This window comes from Populus euphratica, unplaced genomic scaffold (genome assembly GCF_000495115.2).
Source record: "Populus euphratica unplaced genomic scaffold, PopEup_1.0 scaffold818.1, whole genome shotgun sequence".
Taxonomy (NCBI): Eukaryota; Viridiplantae; Streptophyta; class Magnoliopsida; order Malpighiales; family Salicaceae; genus Populus; species Populus euphratica.
The window spans coordinates 77,905-98,874 of record NW_011500684.1 but is presented as its reverse complement, the minus strand read 5'-3'; the positions used below and the strand labels follow the sequence as shown (position 1 = coordinate 98,874).

Genomic DNA, 20,970 nt, shown 5'->3' with positions numbered 1-20,970 from the left:
TTAATATCAATGTATTAAAATATCAAAAGATATAAAAAAAATTAATTTAAAAAAAATCAGATTAATTTGCTGACAAAAACACTAAAACTATGATCACAACTCAATAAGTTATAAGAACTTAATTATACTAAACATTCCAACACATGTTTTTTCTTAAATAAAAAAGGTGAAATTTTAATTTTAAAAAATCGTTGGACTCTCGACTCTAACAGACTTTGGGCATCAAAAAACAAACGAAAATCGGAGAGGAAGCTTTGCTGCTCTGCAATAATATAGTAAACCTTCAATTGATTATCCCTATAGAAGGTTCTTCGAATCTTTTTTTTTCCAGATTAAATCTTCAATCAGATTGATAAAGGGGAAATATATTTGTGAAGAACCCGAAGATAACTGATGTTGATCGAGCCATCCTCTCGCTCAAGACTCAAAGACGGAAGCTTGCCCAATATCAACCACAGGTTGGTCCCTCTCCTTTTTCTATTTCAATTCATTTTATGACTTCTTAGGCCTTGAAATTTAATGGGTGTTTGAGTTTGATTGTTTTCTGCTTGGTTATATTCACAATTTTGATTACCCGGAAATTAAAAAAAAAAAAACCTTTTTTTCGTGCCTGAGATGTGATATTCTTTATCAAATTATGTAACAACAAAAGGATAAGGGAAAGTTCGGATTTCATTTTGGTTTTTTCAAAACCCATTTTTTGTTGTTGGTTTGCTTCTCTTAACTAAAAAAAAGTCAAGCTTTTTTGCCATGAGCTACAAAGAAAGTGTATTTTTAGGGTTATGGAAACGGGTTAGTTTTAAAATCTTGAAATGGCTAAGTTTTTTATGGTGTCTTTTGGAAGATTGCAATGGTGTCCTGTGATGGAAATGTGAGTTGTGGCTTCTGCTGAATTCGAAGAAACGATCGCTTATTTGTGGTTATCACTTTGTTTTTGAATTGAAAATTTTCCAGCTTGAAGCTGTGATTGAAGCGGAAAAGCAAGCTGCTAAAGATTTGATACGTGAAAAGAGAAAGGACAGGGCGTTGTTAGCGTTGAAGAAGAAGAAAACACAAGAAGAATTGTTGAAGCAAGTGGACACGTGGCTCATTAATGTTGAACAACAAGTGCGTAAAAATAGCGAGAATGTAGTTTGGTTTCAAATGTTATATGATGTTCCACAATATGTGTTCTGGTTCAGTTGGCAGATATTGAGCTGGCCAGCAAGCAGAAAGCTGTATTTGAGAGTTTAAAGTCAGGTACTGATGCAATCAAAGCAATACAAAGTGAGGTCAACCTGGATGATGTTCAGAAGCTAATGGATGATACTGCTGAAGCTAAAGCTTATCAAGATGTAAGTTTCATACTGAAATTTACTTATCTCGAAAATGTCTTGGACATCTTGTTTAGACATTGTATTTTGTTGGATTATCTATCCCCAAGGAATATAAATATATAAAATTCTTTTGTATGTGTATGATATGTGTATGCATGGGTGTCTGCACATGAATGCACCCACCTAAAAACATGTAGGAGTTGCTGACAGTAGTTCAGAGCCACTTGGAATGGAATTCAATATTGAGTTGTATGTCTAAAAACATATCTTTAGGATCAGCTCTTTGAATCTCATATAACCTTTCTGGCATATGGAAATTAGAGATGCACTTTTATGTGTGCAGAACTTTGTATGTGTTTGCTGCATTTATAATGATCAGAACTCGATGCTTGTATGTGCTTCTACTGTGACTTTAATAGTGTCTATTTTGTACTTTCTTAATGGGGAAGAATTAGAATGCTTGCCCTTTGTACTTTTCAAGTTTTCATTCTCCCTGCACCTCTTTCTTTCCTCTCCATTTGTATTAAAATTATAATGGTTTTGAAGGAAATTAATGCTATCTTGGGGGAGAAACTATCAGCAGAAGATGAAGAGGAGATTTTAGCTGAATTTGAGAACTTAGAAACTCAGGTATGATTAATTTTGTACATCACTACTGTCTCATGAGATTTATTGTATGTTTGTTATACTGCCTTCTACATTTTATGTATGTTTAAATCACTCAATTTCTTCATGCTATGAAACCATTTAGCTCCAATTCAGGCTTGATTTGAGGTTTTGTTAAGTTTAGGACATGTTTGGTAGGAGTTAGAAGCGGAGAAAATTTACCCTTGTAATTTTTCATCCCCTTTACTAATGTTTGGTACTAGTTTCGAGGAAGGAGAAATTTTTAAATAGTTTAAAATTTAACCCTAAATAAAGAGTAGGTGTTAAAACTTTTGGGTTTTGTGACTTCCTCATATTTTTTGAATGTAACAATTTTCTATCCATTTTTTCATTTCCTTTCATTCTACACCATGGATATATGTTTTTTTTATATATAATTATATTTAATTTAAAAATTGATTTATATTTGTTTGGATCCCACTATTATTCATAATTTTTCAATCTCCCACCAATTGTCTTTAATACTTTACCCCTTAACGTTTTTCACACCTTTAAAATTTCACCCTTAAATCTTACCCCCTTAACATTTTCCTTCAAAATTCTTCACCGTATACCAAACACAACATTAATGGTAAATTCTTATAATATACTTAGTTGAGTGGCCAGTTCTTGTTGTTTTGCTAGGTCATGATATGGTGTACTATGATATCCTCTAGTTGCTTCAGAAAAGAAATATTGGGAATAATGAGATGTGATAGATTTAGATGAGTACCTTCGTCCCGTGCATGGTTTTGCTATGGCTAAGCTGTTGGGTATATGGTAACTGGTGGTGCATGGTTTTGCTAGGACCTTACGTTGGGTATATGGTGACTGTTGAACAATCCCACAAAAACATTTTATACTGGGAATAATTTGAGATTTATTAAATATATAGGTTGTGCTCCTATCATCAAATAAATTATTTTTCCTTAAGTCTTTTTTGTTTACCTATCTAACCATTCCAAGATGTAAATGAGCTTTTCTTCAGTAGTTTTTCCTGCCTTTCTCCATGACCACAGCTCAGCCCTCCCCTTAAGTAATCTAAACTCATAGTGCACCCGGAGCTATGGGTGCACATTTCACACGTTGATTCGAATGTTTGTTGCTTGAGGGGAAGGTTTATAGTTGAACAATTAAAATGGAATCAGAATTTTCCTTCTTGTCATTTTTTTATTTTAATTTTATGGTTGTATGTGCACTGGTAGATTTTATTGCAACTTTCTGTCAACAGACTACATGCTCGTACTTGGTCTTGACTCTTGTCAACCTTGAGAATTGTCTGTATTTCCCTTTTATTTTTCTTATTTGAAAAATAAACTTTTGTTTATTTAGATGGCTGTTCAAGAGTTGCCAGAAGTGCCCACTAAAGTGCTGTCTGAGGAACAGGAGCAAAAGTTGGACCTTCCTGATGTACCAACCAAACCACCTGTTCTTGTGGATGATGCTGAAACTGCTTCAGCTGAGGTCTCCACCAGGAGAAAAGGTTATTGTCTCCCTGTCCCCCCCTTAGGTATAAGTGCGCGTGCGCTAGCAATTCAATAACCTGACAATTTTCATCATCTCTCTGCAGTTTTGGAAGAACCATTGCCAGCATGATGAGGGAAAACATTTTTAGCAATGCTGCAGTCCTGCGGAGCTGCTGGCCATCCCAGAATCCAAGCATGCACTTCACAAATTCTTTTCATCTTGATACAAACTTTGCAATGGCACGCAAGTTGGTTTGTTTTTGCAATTGCAATCGTGCACATTAGATTTATTCATAGCTGTAAATTTACCATGTGGCTTATACATTTGGTATTCGGATAAATTAAGTCTCCTACATAATGAAAATTCCTCTCCTTCATGTTCTCATCTGCTGTAAATTGCTTTCAGCCCCATAATATGCTTATTTATGGACTGTCCATGAAATGGCATAAACAACTAGAAAAGGGATTTTTAATGAAAAGGGATTTATTTTTTTTGGTTAGTTTTTCAACAACTAGAGGCTCGATTCTTGAAGCATAAATATGGAGTGGAGAGGATACGAACGAAGCAATTTAAACCTTTTCTCATAACTTTTCAGGACCTGGGTTTTGGCTCCTTCACAATTAGAACCAGCGCCACCTTCTTTTTACCAACAAAAATAAAATAAAATGGAATAGCATTTCTTTCTTCCCTTTTGTTTCCGTGTAAAAATGATGTGAAAAATGAAACAGCGACTGCATAAAGATACATAAACAAGATGTCAAACTGAAAAATAGATTACTATACTTCTAATTGGAAAGTATCACTAATTAAATCATATATTTTGAGCTTCCAATAATTTTGAAAGATTAATTTAGTACAATCACACCAAAAACGTTTTACTAAGATAATTGGTAAGTGAAAACCTTGCTACAATTACTGTGTCCTAGCAAACATTGCACGTATGACATAGCTTCCAACTGTATATACCAAGAAGAAATGGGGTATGTACTGTCCACAGTATCCAAATCCATTCGATACAGTAACCAAAAATTGAAAGAAAAACCTCCTTAAGTTTCATTAACTTCATTTGCTACGCATCCTAAACCACTTTACTCTCTGTAATATCAAGAACAAAATTAGATTTGATCGGTTTCTACTTGGACAATCCAGCATACATGGCCTCAACTAGTTTCTGGTTCTTCCTCGTCTGCAGCTTCATTTTCATCATTGTTCTCTTCCCCTTCTCCATTTTCTTCTTCATTCTCATCAGTCCCACCTTCGGCATTTGGTTGGCCTGGAGGAGGTGGCAGCACCTCTTCAACCAATTCAACAAGTTCTTCAATGATTGGCATGTCAAAACGTGAATCCATTTCCTCTATGATCTGCCAAGTATAAGATAAGTAAATAATTAATGAACCTGCAAAGGAAACCCCTGACCTCCACAAGAAGAAAAAGAAAGAGCAGAAGAAGAGAAGAGAGAAGGAATATTGTCCGCGCGAGCAAGCAAAACTGTCTTCCTAGTGAACTTTGGTGGAATACACATCATTGACCATGATACCACATTTCCTTAAACCAGATGCAAGCAAAGAAAGGGGAGAGAGATTGGCCATTGTCAGGAAAGCAAACAACTGTTTTTTTTTTTTTTTCAGATTATGATCTTTCAGTGATTAGGCAGTATCAACATAGCATAATTCCTTCACCCAGGCTATGATCATTAAGAGGTTGAATATTTATTTAACAACACTGTCATATTTGCTGCATCATCCACAAGGACCATTTTAAGGACTATCAAAACCACAAAACCAAGAACATCATGTAGTCACTATTTGCCCATGATATTCTACAGCTCAAGTCTGGAAGCTACCAACTAGATACAAACACAAAAATAAGAATTTTTAAGCTGTGAAAAATTTGCAAAGAGGCTGAAAGCCAAGTTCAATTTTTACTCTAGAGAAAGTAATCACATTTCTGAGTAAGAGTTCTACACTCTTCAAACTGATCTACCATTCCATTTTCCTCTCCCATTTATAACTCAACTACTCTTCAGCTCCGCTCAGATATACATCACAATTTCATCAACAGAACTTGCAGTTAAATATAAGAAAACCATATCCAGCACTTCTTCTTGGTAAATAAATCTGCCGAATTCAATACTATCCTGCCTTGTCAGTAATTTCCCACTTTAAACCTGCTATCTAAGTGTGATGGAAATTGCACAACCACCAATTCCTAGACTTGAAAATTTTTCCAACTTTAAGAGAGCAAAGCAATCACCAAGGCATAGCAGATGGCACAAGACTCTACTATCTACATATTCAAACATTCAAACCTCCCTCAGGCCAACACATACAACCTTACAGCTCTATAAGCCACTCTAATAGCATAAAGCAAATTAGCAAGCAGCTTGAGAAAATGGCACCAGAATCTTAGTTTACAAGACCTGATACCTAATTTGTATGTTAGCAAAGGAGAGCAAAGAGCATACAAGAATAACAAATTTATTACCGTGTAAATCTCGACAGTTTGAGAAGGCCTAATATTGATAATATTAAGAAGCTCAGCTTTGGCAAGGTCGTACTTCTTACATCTCTCTAAGAATTCATTGATTTTCTCTCTTGTTAGATTGCACGCAGGAGTTTCAACCAAATAATCGTAAACCTACAAACAAAACAACGTAAAAAAATCAAACAAACACAATTCAAATTAGTTACGGTTAGCAATACAGATCCATCTGTTCCATTCCTTGCAATCATATTCCAAACAAAATTAAATAAGGAAAAACAACCTTGTATTCTGATGCCGCTACAGGAGCAAGAACCCGCGAAACATCCCTCGAGGCACCTCTCGATCTTAGAAAATCAAGCACTTCAAAATTGGTTAGGGCACCTGCATTTGGGTTTTTTCTGCATGTTTTTTGCTTCAATTCTTTATTATTAACTCCACCAGAGTAAAAAAGAAAGAAAAAAAGAATTATTCAAGAATTAGAAACGTACATCTTCATTGAAAATGGAGGGGTGCTGAGTGGAGAGATGGAGTCGCGGGAGCTGTAGCAGATGAACAATGGAGATGCCCGTCAGTCACTAGAGTCGCTGATTGATTCTGTTCGAACCCTAAGGCAAGAGAGAGTGTCTGAGAATAAGACACGGCATTTCTTAACACCCAACAAGTAGAGTTGTGCCAACAATAGATTATTTTTGCGGTTGAAAAATATTTTTTTAAAAAAATTAAAATATATATCATAAATTCATTTAAATACCCAACCCATGCAAATATATATCATAAATTCATTCCAACAACAAAATAAGTGTCTTAATATCATAATATTAATCCAACTGAGAAGAAAATAATATATTTAAAGGAAAATAATTTTTTGTGTTGCTAGAGGTGGGAATTCTTATAAAAAAAAAAATTTAAAGTAGAATCTAGATAAAATAAAGTATACACTGTAGAGTAAACTTGTTTATAGTAAAGTAATTTATTAAATTATATTAAATTAATTTTTTTGTTATGATTAGTAATCGAAAATATCAAGTGAATCATATAACAAATTCCAATGGTATAATAAAAAAAATAGGTATGTGAAAAAATAAAGGATGGTTTCTAGAAAATTACTGTAAAAACTATTAAATGAATGATAATTAGAGCAATTATTTTTTAAAATATTTTTTATTTAAAAATATATTAAAATAATATTTTTTTATTTTTAGTATTAATCCATTAAAATAATTTAAAAATATAAAAAAATATAATTTCATAAAAAATATATTGGCATCGAATTCCCAAATCTCTGCAGCTTCTTCATCTCTCCTAACTTTCTGTTCTCGAGATTGTAAACATTCCATCTCTTTCGAGGAAGAATGTTAAGACCTCCAATAATCAATTAAAAAACATAACTTACAATTCACCTGCAGAATTCAATTAATTCGAGATTACACAATCCATAATTACCGAGAAAGAAGCAACTTCCAAACTCTAGAGCATTGGAGTTCAAATACTCTTATTCTTTTTACTTATCAAATCTTGATTGTATGGGGTTTAGCAAAGGAGATTGTAGCATCTGGGCAATATCATAGAAAACAAAGATTGAATGAATTTCACCACCTATTAAGCTAGCTTATCATCACATAGTGTTCACTTAGATCGCTGCCGATCACTTGTTCATAATGCCGATCGATCTGCCGGTAACAAATTTTTTGCATACATTTTTCTTGGGGTAAGAACCTGTGACTGCAATATATTAGTGCAATTGCCACTTGGGACACACCAATAGTATGTACTTGGGAAACTCAGCCCAAAACTAAAACAAATGGTTTTCTGAACAGGCTGAAACAAGAATAAAAAATCATTGATCAAATGTTTTCTTGTTAATTTATTAGTAATTCTTCCATTGAGATGCAAACAATGCAGGAGAGCACTAGTTTTAACAATGGAGGCGTAATGTGGTGATATGTATAGCAAGAATAGAGACATTTCTCGAGCTTGAGTGTGTCCTTGCCATCTAAAGCGAAAACAAGAAATAAACAGAAATTCAGAGAGGGAGACAAGAGAGCTAACACCAACAGCTGCCTGTCCATTGCCAGTACAAACATCCCGATCGGGAGCTGAGAGCAGCAAGCATAGCCTACCAGGCATTCGTCAGGATAATCTGGCATAGCTAGAATCCAGGTATATTGCTTCCTGCTTGTGAAACAAACAAACTGGATTCATTTTAGCCCAGAAGAACCCAAATTGATTATTTTATGAGTAAAGGAGTTGAACAATTCAACACAATATTTATACATCCAAGTACCACACTGAAATTGGCAACGTACTGATACATCAATATTACTGATTCATTCTTGAATGTTAAACATGCATTGTAGTATAATGGATCCTGCTCAGACCTCTAAAGAAAGAAGCACTATTGTATTAAGCACTTTCATTCAGAGCTTAACTTTCCCTGCAAGCATATATGTCTTATCGATAATAGTTCTAGCCAATTCAGGCCCGCCCCATGCACTTTCAAATTCTCTAACAACCTCTTCTGACAGTAAATCCACACCTTGTCGCATGGCTGTATTAAATAATGAAAGTGACTTTAAAAGCTTCAAATGTCCCACAAAAGACATCTCCTTTTGCATCTCCAATTCCAGTGGCTGCCCCTCACTCCCAACACCTACACTTTCAAAAGGAAATGGAAGTGTCTTGTAACACTCTACTGCATACTTGATGTTTGGGTTTCGAAAAGGAAAGGTCCTCTCAAAGTGGGTCCTTCAGAGAAGATCAATTTCCGGGCTAATTAAGCTGGATTCCTGAGTAGCACCAAACCGTAAGTATGCCTCCAGGATTTCTCAGAACACGCCTGGCGATTGGATAGAACTTTTCCAGATCAAACCAATGCACAGCTGAAGCCACAGTAATGAGATCAACTGAATTTTCACCCCCAAGTAATGTCACTAGTTCATCATCGGACATTGTTAATGGGGTATGCAAGTAATGAGTTTGGGGGTGTGGTATGGCATGCTTTAGTTGTTCTTCACTTATGTCAGTTGCTATCACTTGCTTGTAGTGCTCCGACACCTGAAAATGACAACCATCTTTCCGAACTAGTCAAAATACAAACACGACAAAGTAAGGTCAAACAAAAGTTCTGATTCACGCCAAATCATCATACTAATTAGACCTGTCAAGAATAGAGAATTTGAGCGCCTTAGGACATATCTAATGTCTGGTCTTGTTTCAATTTTAAGGAGTATATGTCACTTGGGTTTTTTGGATAACTGCTGACTCATTAAGTCTGATCAAATGTTAGTATAAGACACTTAAAAGAGAGAGCTAAGATTGTTCACGTCTCAATTTCTTTAGCTGTGGTTTAAGAATGTAAGACACAGAGAGAACTAACACCAATAGCCGCTTGACCATTGCCAGTACCAACATCCCAAGCTAAACAGTGGTGAGGGGTGAGAGCAGCCAACATTGAGAACCATTCGCTTGGATATGTTGGCCTTGCATCCACATATATAGACGCCTGCTTGTCAAACAAACCTGCCATGTAAAATCTTGTGAATTCTGATAGTATATGTGCGTGTGAAAGTTTTGATGACCCGACGACGGACTACTGTATAATAAATTATGGCAGTCTGAGTTTACAAGGAGGTCAAATAAACCTATCCAGGAGAGTGGCCTGCAATTTGGAGGATTAGTATGTCTACTTCTTTTTTTACCCTAAAACAAATGGTATTCGCTAATAGCTTTGCTTCAAGTATTAAGCAGGATTAATCATATTTCAGGGAAAATAAATGGTGACAGAAAAGTGAACCTCTAACCAGCCGAAAAGAAAAGAAAAGGAAAATAAGAAAGGTAAGTAACTGTGAGTTGAGGAAAGTGCAGGTTGACCCATACCAAGAATTGTCATCGGCTTATAAAGATCAAGTTTCAAAAAAAGGAAACAACTTGTGAGATGAGGAAAGTGCAAGGTTGGTCCCTACTAAGAATGGCATCAAGTTTCAAACAAAGGAAAGAACTTGTGAGATGAGGAAAGTGCAAGGCTGGTCCCTACGAAGAATTGCCGATGGTAGATATCAAGTTTCAAACAAAGAAAAGAACTTGTGAGATGAGGAAAGTGCAAGGTTGGTCCCTACGAAGAATTGTAAATATCAAGTTTCAAACAAAGAAAAGAACCTGTGAGATGAGGAAAGTGCAGGATGATCTCTACCAAGAATGGTCGCGATTTGCTAAATATCAAGATTCTTTCCAAAGACTTCGCTACTGTTGGTGCATTAAGACGAGATCCAAGTCGTCAACTTCATAAAGGAAAAACTTCTCTGACGGGAAACTTCGGCCTCGTTTCCTCTAATTTCTCAGCAACTCGCCTATCAGACACCTAATTAGTCCTCATTTTGCTTTCTATAGAAAAAGGTCGCAGACTTAGTAAGGGGTGTGATTTGAGCTCAAAACAAGGTATAACATTAAAATTTAAAAAAAAAAAGTTTATTTATTTTTAAATTAATATTTATTTATATTTTTAAATTATTTTAATACACTTTATATTAATATCTAAACGATTTTTCAAAATAAAAAATAATATTATTTTAATATATTTTCAAATAAAAAATACTTTAAATTCCTCCAGCCCATCCCATGAACTCTCAAGTTCCCTGACAATCTCTTCTCGGTAATAAACTGACGTGGATTCAGAATTCCCATAAATGACAGACTTGGTACCCAATACGCGTCCAGGCGACATACTTCTTACTCAATGTGCCTAGAGGCTAGCCCCATCCACGCAATTTCGTGCTCGCTTTTAGCATAGGTATGGTATATAATATTTTTTATAGGTATAATTTTAAAAATATATATTTAATTAACACTATAATTAAAATTAAAATTAAAAAAATTATTTAATATATTTAATTAAGGATACTTTTAAAAGTAAAGATATAAAATAATATATATTATTATTAATAATTTTCAATTTTAATATTATAGAATTAACTATTGTTATTATATTATAAAATAAATAATATTTTTTATAAATTATTTTTTATTTTTTCATTAAATTATTTATAATTCTATTACATATAAAATTTATTAAATAAAAATTATAGTTTTCATAATTTTTTAAGCATGCAACAACATCAAATAAAATATTATCATATCAAAAATAAAATTATAATTATAATTAAATTCTGTTAATATCATCACACAATTTTTTTTTTAATATAATCTTCTTTTAATATGATTATATAATATCATTAAATAATTAAATAATTGTAAATATTAATTTTTAAATAAAACATAATATTTAAAAAAAATAAATTTTTTTATTTTACTTGATCACATTTACACCGGCATCTAAGTTGGGTCAGAAGCTAATCTGATCATAAACAGTGAAGCATGTAGAAGATAAAGGAGAAGAGTAGTGTTTGAATGAGGGAAAGGCAGAGGCCGGTGGTGAGCTGAGGAAACTGCTCTCCATTGTGCTTTGTTTCTGATCTTCTTCTTCGAATGGTGAAGAATGCAAAAAACGAAGTAAAAGGGAAAGAAAAGGAGGAAGAGAAAACAGTGACTGACAGTGAAAGCAGCTAAAGCTGATGATAAGCTGCTCTTCACTGTTCACGTAAATAATAAAGAATGCAGAAAACAGAAGATGACGGGGAAGGGACAAAAAAAAAAAGGAAAAAAGAAGTAACTAGCAGTGAGCTGAGGGAGCTGCTCTCTACTGTGCTCTGCAACGCTCTGTTTTTGTTCTTCTTGTTCAACACCTCTATTAGTCTATTACTGTGTTTATAAACATACACAATTGCAATAAACAAAAATAGCATGCAAAACGTACCATTACGAAAAGTATGCAGAAATAGCTTCAACAAAACTGAGTTTTGAACGCATTTAATGATAGAATCCATGCCTGAAAATTGTGTTCTATTTTGTAACCAATGAGAAGAAATCGTGATTAATTAAAAACATTACCGCAAACGCTGAGCCAAACAGGCTCACTCAATAACCATACCAACATTAACTCTCTCCTGTAGTTTTACAGAAATAATGGATACATCAACATCCTGCTAATAAATGGTGCTCGCATCAAATGCTATTCACATCCCAATGACTACATAGAGACAACTGAAAAATGCCGCTAACATCAAAAGCAAGCAACAAGCTTTCTGGGGTCTAAAGACAATACCCTCATCTTTGTTTACAGAAAACGCGATTTTTAAACAAGCAAACAACAGGAATAGTCCAACTCTCATGGATGATAGAACATTAACAAATAGGGTTCGAAACCAAAACAAGATACCTCACCAGTTGCCACAGGGTTTCACCAAACCCACATAAAACTGAGTCAAATCAACCATTAACAACCCCCAAGCTTTCTTTTCAGAAGCAATACGGCAGTTTAGCCCAACATCCATACAAAATTAAGCTACTGGTTCTATCAAACAAAATTTATAGATTATCCGCCAACAGAATCTCAGTTGCTCCACTATTTTCATGCGCTGTTATTTCATCACAAAACATATTTCTATTTGTCAAATAGAGCATCAAAACAACAACCCGGAGCAAATCTATCACAGATACACTATAATAACACAGCAATTCACCAATCAAAAAAAGAAACTAAAATTAAAATTTTTCAATTCCTTCTTAAGCACATACAACAATACCCTTAAGAGGAGAATTTCTTTTTCTAAACTTATAATAACAAAAATTAAAAATTAAAAACGAAATCGATCAATCACCCCCGTTGTTTTGAGAAGAAGAACAATCACCGTCCGATTTATGATCATGATTGCAATCATCATCGCTATCATCCTCATCGAAGGGCTTCTCCTTGTGGAAAATACAACATATTTTAGAACTTTTCTTCTGCATACACTCGTTATCCACAGTGCCTTCTTTCCACGAAACCTTCTTTTTCGGCCTATTTAAGCGCAAAGTTAGGGTATGTTGCTGTTGCCGGGTGAGATTTTCCAGGACGGTGGTGGTTGTGGAGGAAGAAGGTGGTGGTCTCATTACGGTGGTGGTTGTCGCGGTGGTGCTCATGACGGAGTTATTGGCGGTTTGTGTCTTGCTAGGTATTGCAGAGAAGGAGAGAACGAGAACCACAAAATACAATTGGCTTGTTTTCGTTTTTTCTTTCGTGAACCAACTAGAAGAATCCAAATATTCTTTTCAATTGGAAATTTCTTTTTGTGAGATAACTTCAAATTAGTCCTTTAACTTATTGTACGTTCTATTTGAGTACTCCTACTTTAATGGTTAATGATATTATATCAATTGCATGCCCCTTTTAGTACTTTTTTTTTAATTACTCTCTCTTTCCCGGGTAAAACGGTGCTCTAATCAGCTTATTTGTTAATCAAAATCAAATCATATAATTTTCTTCGAAGAAATTTTAAGAATAGTCTTTGTATCCACCTAATGCGGTAATGTAAATTGCTATTTGATATTATTCATCGCGGATCAGTTTTTTTTTAATAAAAAATAAATAAATAAAACTTTTTAAACTACGATAAATTTATCTTTTCAAGTGATAAAAACAATAAAAAAAATTTAAATAAAACTTTCTCATGAAAATTATTTTTTTAATAATTTTAATTGGTGTCAATCAAGTTTTTTTTTTATCACCATAATCCCATGATTCTTTATTCTCTCTCGATCAAAAACTAAAAAAAATAAAGTTATATATCAAAATTAAAATTTTGAAAACCAAAAAAATCAAAAAGAAAGAAATTAAAAGGTATAAAGACCAAAATCAACTTTCAATGCAAACTTTGAAGGTGCCACTAAGTTTTGTTGTTTTTTCTATTTCAATTCCCTATCTTTCAATTATATAATTACTCAACAAATTAGAATCAATTAACCTTCAATTTAGCCATAAAAAGACTTAATTAAAAAGAAAAAAATATGAATAAAGTGAAATGTAAATATGTGAACGGTGCATGAGAGTTGATCTAGGTTGATTTCAATTTATTTATTTTTTAAAATATTAAAATAATATTGTTTTGATAAATTATTTTTCTATGAAAAAAACAAGTTAAGAATTAAGTTTTATCTGAAGCTATTTAAATCATGAGTTAACTTGAATTTGATCGGAACAAACTGTGTCTATGCCTTAACTAGTTATTTTTTTTAACTTTCAAACCAATTTACATCTCAAGTTTAAAGTTAGCCCAGTAAACAGATTCAGATTTTATAATTAAGTCCATGACCATTTGGAATATGTAAATAGCCCAACCCCGTTACATGGTTTATACTTGAACATACTTTAACCATTTACTAGAAGTAAATAATACTAAACGGTAAATCTGGATCAATTTTATTGACATAACGGGAAACAAAAGTAAAATTTCTGAATCAAATGACAAATACCTGTTCATATTCCACAATAGGAAACCATGCACTAGAATCAGCAACCTTACTCCAAAATCCTAAAGTTAAACGTGTAATAAACCATGCATGTTGAAAGCTGAGACTCGTTCTTTCGAGGATTACAATGGAAAGTCCAAGTTTACTGGGATTTGAATCCAAAAGTTTTGTCCATGTCAAATAGACTTTGGAACCGATGGCACTGGCCAAATCACAAAAAGTTTTGTCCATGTCAAATAGACTTTGGAACCGATGGCACTCGCCAAATCACAAGGATAGCTGCAACTTGAACATCTAGTATCTGATATTCAAAACTATATTGCAAGACATTTATGCAAGAACAACACAATAATAGGGCCTTGGAATCAGAAAGTATGGATGAGATGGAAACAAGCACAACGCACTCACAAACAAATAGATAAACCAGAAAATATAAGATATGGAGCATTTCCATTTTTAATTATACAATCCAAATGCATTTGCCAAGCCAGTTTATTCAATCTCTCATCCTTCTACCAATCATTAATTAACACACCAAATTATTTACTTACAATTTTAGCGGCTTATACCTTATGTTTATTGCCATAAAAATAATATAATTCTACTCAATGCTTGTCTCAAGATAGGATTCATTAGAGCCACCTTAACCTTTATAATCCAAGAGAAGGGTTATGGAGGAACGAGGCAACATTGACTATCACTTTGACCATCAATGAGCAACAGCAAGGCACCAGCGAAAATGTGTTGAACCATCAACTCAGCAACAGAGGACACCTCAGCTTTTATGGATTTGTAATAACCCCTTGGTTCTTGGACTCCGCGTTCAGTGCCTATAAGTTTCTTAGCCTGTCAACGAGAAACAAGGGAACACAGCTGAGAAGCCTTGACTAAATGAACTATTATTTAAAAGCACATCATTCTCCAACTTTACCACAACCAGCATTCTAGATTCTTTTCCCATAACCAATGTTATGAAATCAACCCAGTGTGCAGGGCAAGTAAAGTACAAGAGTTTAACCACTTAAACTCAACACGAACTCATTTCTTATCCCTTGCCTTGAAGGTAAGGCCTGCTGAGAGTTTTCTACAATCATTTCTTATCCCTTGCCTTACATTGAAAGATTGATGCAGCATATGCAAAGAAACAAAAGAAACAGAATAATATTAAATATGTGCTTACTTCTGAACTTAAAGATGTACAGTCCAAGCTTGAGCATAAAAGAAAATGACAATGATCCAGACTCAAACTGAATGATGACTCACGCCAGTTACAACAGAGGAGTGATTGGGCACCATTCTAAATTACGAAATAAATCAATGGTGGAAAGTGGAAACTGAGCATAGTATGTCAAAGACTGTATGTTTCATCTTGTCTGGTCTTCGAAAGCACAATGATACAACGGCAGTAAAAAATAAACAAGGAAAGACGTAAAATCTCCTTTCACCCAGTAGGCTACCTACATGGCCATGCATAATTGCCCTACAGTTTTAAAATTCAGCTAAATTATAAAAAGAAATATCCTTTAAAACCCAAACTAAGGCCCCATAGAGAAGGCTTGGCTCAATTTTTTTCAGACTTACCCTAAGATAACTGGCCTCATGATTATTTTGGAAATCCATAAAAAGTTGAATGATTACAATAGTGCTGAGCTGAGCAATTAATAGTACTGAACGATTAATAGCGCTGAGCAATTGGTCAAAACACCAGGAGAGCTTCATCAACACATCATATCCATACAAGAATCATGGAAGTGAAGACGGACAATAAGATGCAAGATAATGCTAGAAACCATGCCTCGTTGACAAAGTTAGAAACATACACAATGCTCTAATCTAAATCATAAAAGCTGATTTTGGTTAATCAGCCATCAAACAGTAAGTTTCTCATCAATCCAGAAATTAGAAGTTCAGAACATGGTTTCCATTACCATGTTACAACTCAAAGCTAATTCTTCTAGCCACCTCAGTTGTCCATGCCCTTTCACTTTTTTTTGTGACTTTAATATAGTATCCTTCGGCATTTTTACAGATAAACACAAGACATAAGGAGAAGGAGAAATTAAAAATAAAAGGGTGGATTGCTCATAAACAACTGGAACAGGACAACATAATGACATGATGGAACCAACCAGTTTAGATAATGTAAATCACCAAGAAAAAACAATTTGATATTTATTTACCAAAAAAAAAAATGAAAATAAGCATTGAATAGAGAAGGCCAACCTTGGTGAAGGCAAACAAGCTGAGGCAGTTGAGAAGCCAGTAAAGACATTTGAATAGGACTTGGTCAAGTATGAGAAGTTGCTAATGGGAGGTAAAGCAGGCACCCGTTCACCTTTCTTCAAAAGCTCTTGTAAGTTCAGTCTCTGCATGGTCAAGACAGTTCTCGAATCCTTCCAAACAAAGACAAGGAGACCATTTTCAATTACAAAGAGGGAACCAGGCTTTGAGCCTGGATATCTGAAACCATACCCATTTGCTATACCCTCCCCTGCAAATGCATGCTTAACGATCAAAGGAAAGGAATTTGCATCAACATCCCAAGGAAATGGATCGTATAAAGGCTCATCAATATTAACTATGAACATTGCTGAGCCATTTGGATGCAGAACATAATGGGTGCCTTCTAATATCTTAGTAGCAATGAGGTTTCTTTGTCCTTCAGACTCCTCATAAGAGACCAAAAGAAAGAACAGAGCCTTTCCAGGCTTCTCTTCAGTGGGCTTCCCGGGAGGCCAACCAAAAGTCCCTCCCCATAAACCAGCATATTCTTCATCAGCTCTTGGACCTCGCATGGGTAACTTGTATAGGGCAAACCGGCTGTCATGCATATTCGGCCATGCGCGATAAGAAGATAACCTCACCACAGTGGCGTGTAATGTCAGCCCTATTGTATCACCTGACCTTAAAAAATCATGCAGCGGTGCATGTTTTCTCTCACTCCTTGAACAACCATGCTTGGAATGTGTGTGGCTACCATTTATGGAGGGCGGCTTCCCCAAAATCTGTCTGATGCTTGCTCTGAAATACCCACCAAGGGTTCTCTTCGTGTTGGACTGCATCTGATTATCATCCTCGTTCAGAGACCCACTTGATTGATCAAGAAACTTCCTAACCTCACTCAATTGCAGTTGCATAGGATCACAAGGCACTTCAGGAGCTTCCTTCCAATTGAAGCCTTGACCAAGATTATACATTTTCAAAAGAACTGATCTCCGTTCAAACAAGAGTGCCAAATCTTTCTGAAAATTCTCTTCATCATTTCTCAACCGAGGAAATAGCAGACTATTTTCCAAATCGGATACCTTTTGACCAACTTGGGTGGTGACAACCTCAATCAACTTTCTTCTGTCACTGAAAGCCAGGCGGCTAAAAGGCACCTGAGCCTCACATTGTATGATCATCCTCTCTGACCCTGGCAATCCACTATGTGACCTAGAAACCTTTCTTGCTAGCTCCTTGTCTGGGTTATAGGCAAAGCTCTTATTAGGGAATAATTTACTCTTCTGTTGCCTAGGGTCAACCTCAAGCAACAAGACATTGCAATTCCTCTCAACAGACTTGACTGAACCAGGATAAACATAGTCATTCCCTTTGTCTCTTCCATGTAGGAAAAATGTTGTGGAACCATCAAGGTCACCTATTATTTCAAACACCGGTGCCCATAAAATAGGACCCTCCTCGATACCTAAAGGGCCTAACTCCTGAGGTAAAATCCGGCATCCAACAACAGATACAAAACCTGGCATGACATAAACTACATTACCAAGCTCGGGATTTTGGTGAACCCAGATTCCAATTAACGGCTTAACACTAACTAGGAATCGACATAATGCCCTGTAAGATGACACACCCTTCCGCCACTCCAGGAGATCCCGATGAGGGACAGGTCCTACCATGTCACATTGGGTGAGCCAGACTTTCTCAGATGCCACAAGAGCATATAAGCTCCGGCAGCAAAGACTTAGGGTACAGATGTCCCTTGGCGAAAGGAACCGACATACAATGGTAAATACATCATCAGGAAGAGCAAGAAGCAAGCATGAATCACAAAATTCAGGCATCATACCGCTTCACCTTACTATTTATGGCTTTACCAAGCAATTCAAAATTGTATTATGCCTATATTAACCTAAACAGCACAATCACTGAACACTAGATATTCTATAGACATAATTAGGACCAAACAAATCAATTACAAGCTGATTTAACAACAGAAGCTGAAAAGAACATTGCCTCACCCTTGAAATCCCAAAAGAACCCATCTTTCTCGAATCGATTCAATCAAAATAAGCAGATGCAAACCTGGAAAGTGAGACGGGTCTGCCACGGACTCTCAAGCTCATGCCTGTAATAAACATGCATAGCTTCAAGAGGTACAAAAGGGCAACACTGGGTTTGTCTCAGATTCTCCTGAAATGAACTCCCCTTGCCTCAGATTCACCAGGACTAAAAAGGGCTCGTTTCATATCCTCCAGAGCTAAACAGATGAACTGGGTTTGTTTCAAATTCTTCGTTTCTCACAAAAGATTGGTTGTTTGAAAGAAAAGGCGATGAAAAAAAAAAAGACAGCATGGAAATTGAATAGAGAAACTTCCTCGTATTAGCATTGCGTTGTGTGTCAACTTGTCGAGTCAAGTCATCTCTTTCTCCACTGAACACCCAAAGTCCACAAACCACTATTCCGCTTGGCTTGTCGGCTGTCCATCTTTGTCAAGAGAGAATGATGGACACCGAGAAATGGTGAAAGGAGAAATTGCCTTGAAGCTTTGGTTTCATCAAATATTGTCCTAACTTTTTTATTAATTGCTTTCTTGCGTCCCTCACACTCTATCTTTTCTTGTTTTAGTACTAGACTGTACATACACTGGCCAGCCACTATTGAAACAGAACTATAAGTCGAAGCCAAGAAGACGTCCCTAGAGGCCAAACATCACTTCACTATCTGGTCCGAAGATTGCTCCACGTGGAATATCTAAAGAGTCTTGGCTTCTTTTACGTGTTTAGTGGTCCCACACACCACGGTGCGTGATTGAGCCTTCGATTATATGGCATTAATTGAATTTGACTCCTCCACATGTTAATCAACACAGAATTTTCTACTTACATATTCTTTTGCACGAGTATGACGTATTGAAGTTAAAGATACAAAATGTAAGGCATAGCATGGCATATGCTAATTCAGGCAGAAATTAAAGATAACAATAAATAATAAAAAACATAATAATTTTAATGAGTAAGGGAAACCGAGATATGAAATTTAAATTCATAAATTTTATTTTCTCTCTAATAATAATAATAATAATAATAATTAGGGTTTCAAGATAAGATTCTAAAAATCTAAATATTTAATAATTGGAGTAGTGATTTTATAGTAATTCTAAAAAATATAATCTTTAAAAAAAATTATAAAAATTTAAATCTGATCTAACAATTAAATCAAATCAAATATTTTGTAAGAGAATCATCGTACAAGCAATCATACCTTAAAAGCACCCAAGATTAAATAAAATATGCTTAATCTCAAATCTAGACCAATAAAACAACTTCAGACATGTTTTTGTACAGTAGATGACCATGTGAGAACATTATTTCTTCTCAGCACCGCACTATAACTATTAGAATTTTTAATCTCAAATTATTGTTATTAATTAAATTAAAGTTCATTGATATGCTGATATAAAAATAAGTTTTTTAAAAATAAAACTTTAAAAAAATAATTTTATTATAATATAAACGTGTAATAAAAGGCAGAGTTTGGACTGGAACTAATACTATAGATAAGCGTATGGTTTCTGTGATTGACTTGGAGTCAAGTTGACTACACTTGTGGTCCTCATGATTTTCATTAAATGATTTTACCTTTGCATTAAAGATTGTGGTATTGATTTTTGATAAAGATATTTGGTGATTTTAATCTGGATAATTGGGTTCCTATGATTTAATTCCTTAGAGTCTTCGGCCATAATCAACTCAATCTTCATTAATTTTAACTTTTCGAATTTCTACTGGTTTTATTTTTTTAAAAGAGAAAAATCAATTAGTTTTTTTTTTTAAATTGATTTTTTTATTTATCTAATCTGTATTTTTTTTAATTCAAACTAGAGATTTTTTCATTTTATTTTACTTAAAAATTAAAAACAACAATATAGAAATGATTGATACAAGACCTTATTAGAAAAATACTATAGTGATCATTTGGATTTTAATAATATTCATTAAAGGAAAAAATCACGGCTTAGTCCACAAATGACGTCACATGATTCTCAATCGAGTCCAAAGATTGCTCCGCGTGGAATATTGAGAGAGGCTGGGCTCCTCTTACGTGTTAGTGGTCCCATACACCATGGTGCACGATAGTCTTTGATTACGGCGTTAATTGAATTTGACTAGTCAACGTATTAATTAAAATAGAATTTTCCACGCGGATTTTTTTTGCATTACCATGATGTATTCACCTTTTTTTTTTTTTTGAATTTGAAAAATTAAGTAATTAAATAAACCTCCTTAATCACCTTAATTATCTTTCGGGAATGAATACTCAAAACTTCACGGATAAAATATTGAATATTTAATTTCTTATCCTATAAAAAATAAAAATATATATGATATTCATTATCATCCCTAAGGCGCAGGGAAATTATAAAGCTACTGTGATAATGGTGAAGAAACATGCGATATGGTTGGTTTTTTTCCACCAATTAACTCTTCTCTG

The 20,970-nt window shown here is 34.6% G+C and overlaps 4 protein-coding genes and 1 pseudogene across 5 annotated transcripts; 1 reads left to right on the top strand and 4 right to left on the bottom strand.

Annotated features, from left to right (window-relative positions):
* Positions 1–358: 358 nt before the first annotated feature.
* On the top strand, positions 359–3,815 carry LOC105115989 (vacuolar protein sorting-associated protein 20 homolog 2-like; the record flags this gene model as incomplete). The annotated part of the gene is made up of 6 exons (XM_011013111.1): positions 359–458; positions 955–1,107; positions 1,182–1,334; positions 1,863–1,946; positions 3,294–3,444; positions 3,532–3,815. Coding segments are annotated over 6 exons (667 nt in total), but the record flags the coding sequence as incomplete, so codon positions are not given.
* Positions 3,816–4,277: 462 nt separating this feature from the next.
* LOC105115988 (calsequestrin-2-like) lies at positions 4,278–6,605 on the bottom strand. The gene is made up of 4 exons (XM_011013110.1): positions 6,401–6,605; positions 6,193–6,310; positions 5,913–6,065; positions 4,278–4,789 (listed from the first exon to the last, which is right to left on the bottom strand). The coding sequence occupies exons 1-4, from the start codon at positions 6,406–6,408 to the stop codon at positions 4,589–4,591; spliced, it is 480 nt and encodes a 159-aa protein (XP_011011412.1). The 5' UTR covers positions 6,409–6,605; the 3' UTR covers positions 4,278–4,588.
* A 1,148-nt stretch (positions 6,606–7,753) lies between these two features.
* On the bottom strand, positions 7,754–10,349 carry LOC105115986 (putative methyltransferase DDB_G0268948; annotated as a pseudogene).
* Positions 10,350–12,361: 2,012 nt separating this feature from the next.
* On the bottom strand, positions 12,362–13,048 carry INH3 (inhibitor-3). Its single transcript, XM_011013109.1, has one exon. It carries the CDS (start codon positions 12,927–12,929, stop codon positions 12,618–12,620), a length of 312 nt encoding a protein of 103 aa, XP_011011411.1. The 5' UTR covers positions 12,930–13,048; the 3' UTR covers positions 12,362–12,617.
* Positions 13,049–14,670: 1,622 nt separating this feature from the next.
* LOC105115985 (F-box protein At5g39450-like) lies at positions 14,671–19,131 on the bottom strand. 2 transcript variants are annotated; one of them, XM_011013106.1, is made up of 2 exons: positions 16,479–19,131; positions 14,671–15,101 (listed from the first exon to the last, which is right to left on the bottom strand). In XM_011013106.1, the coding sequence occupies exons 1-2, from the start codon at positions 18,320–18,322 to the stop codon at positions 15,086–15,088; spliced, it is 1,860 nt and encodes a 619-aa protein (XP_011011408.1). In that variant the 5' UTR covers positions 18,323–19,131; the 3' UTR covers positions 14,671–15,085. The 2 variants fall into 2 exon arrangements, with proteins under 2 accessions (XP_011011408.1, XP_011011409.1); XM_011013107.1 differs by lacking the exon at positions 14,671–15,101 and adding an exon at positions 15,313–15,377.
* Between the last annotated feature and the right edge of the window lie 1,839 nt (positions 19,132–20,970).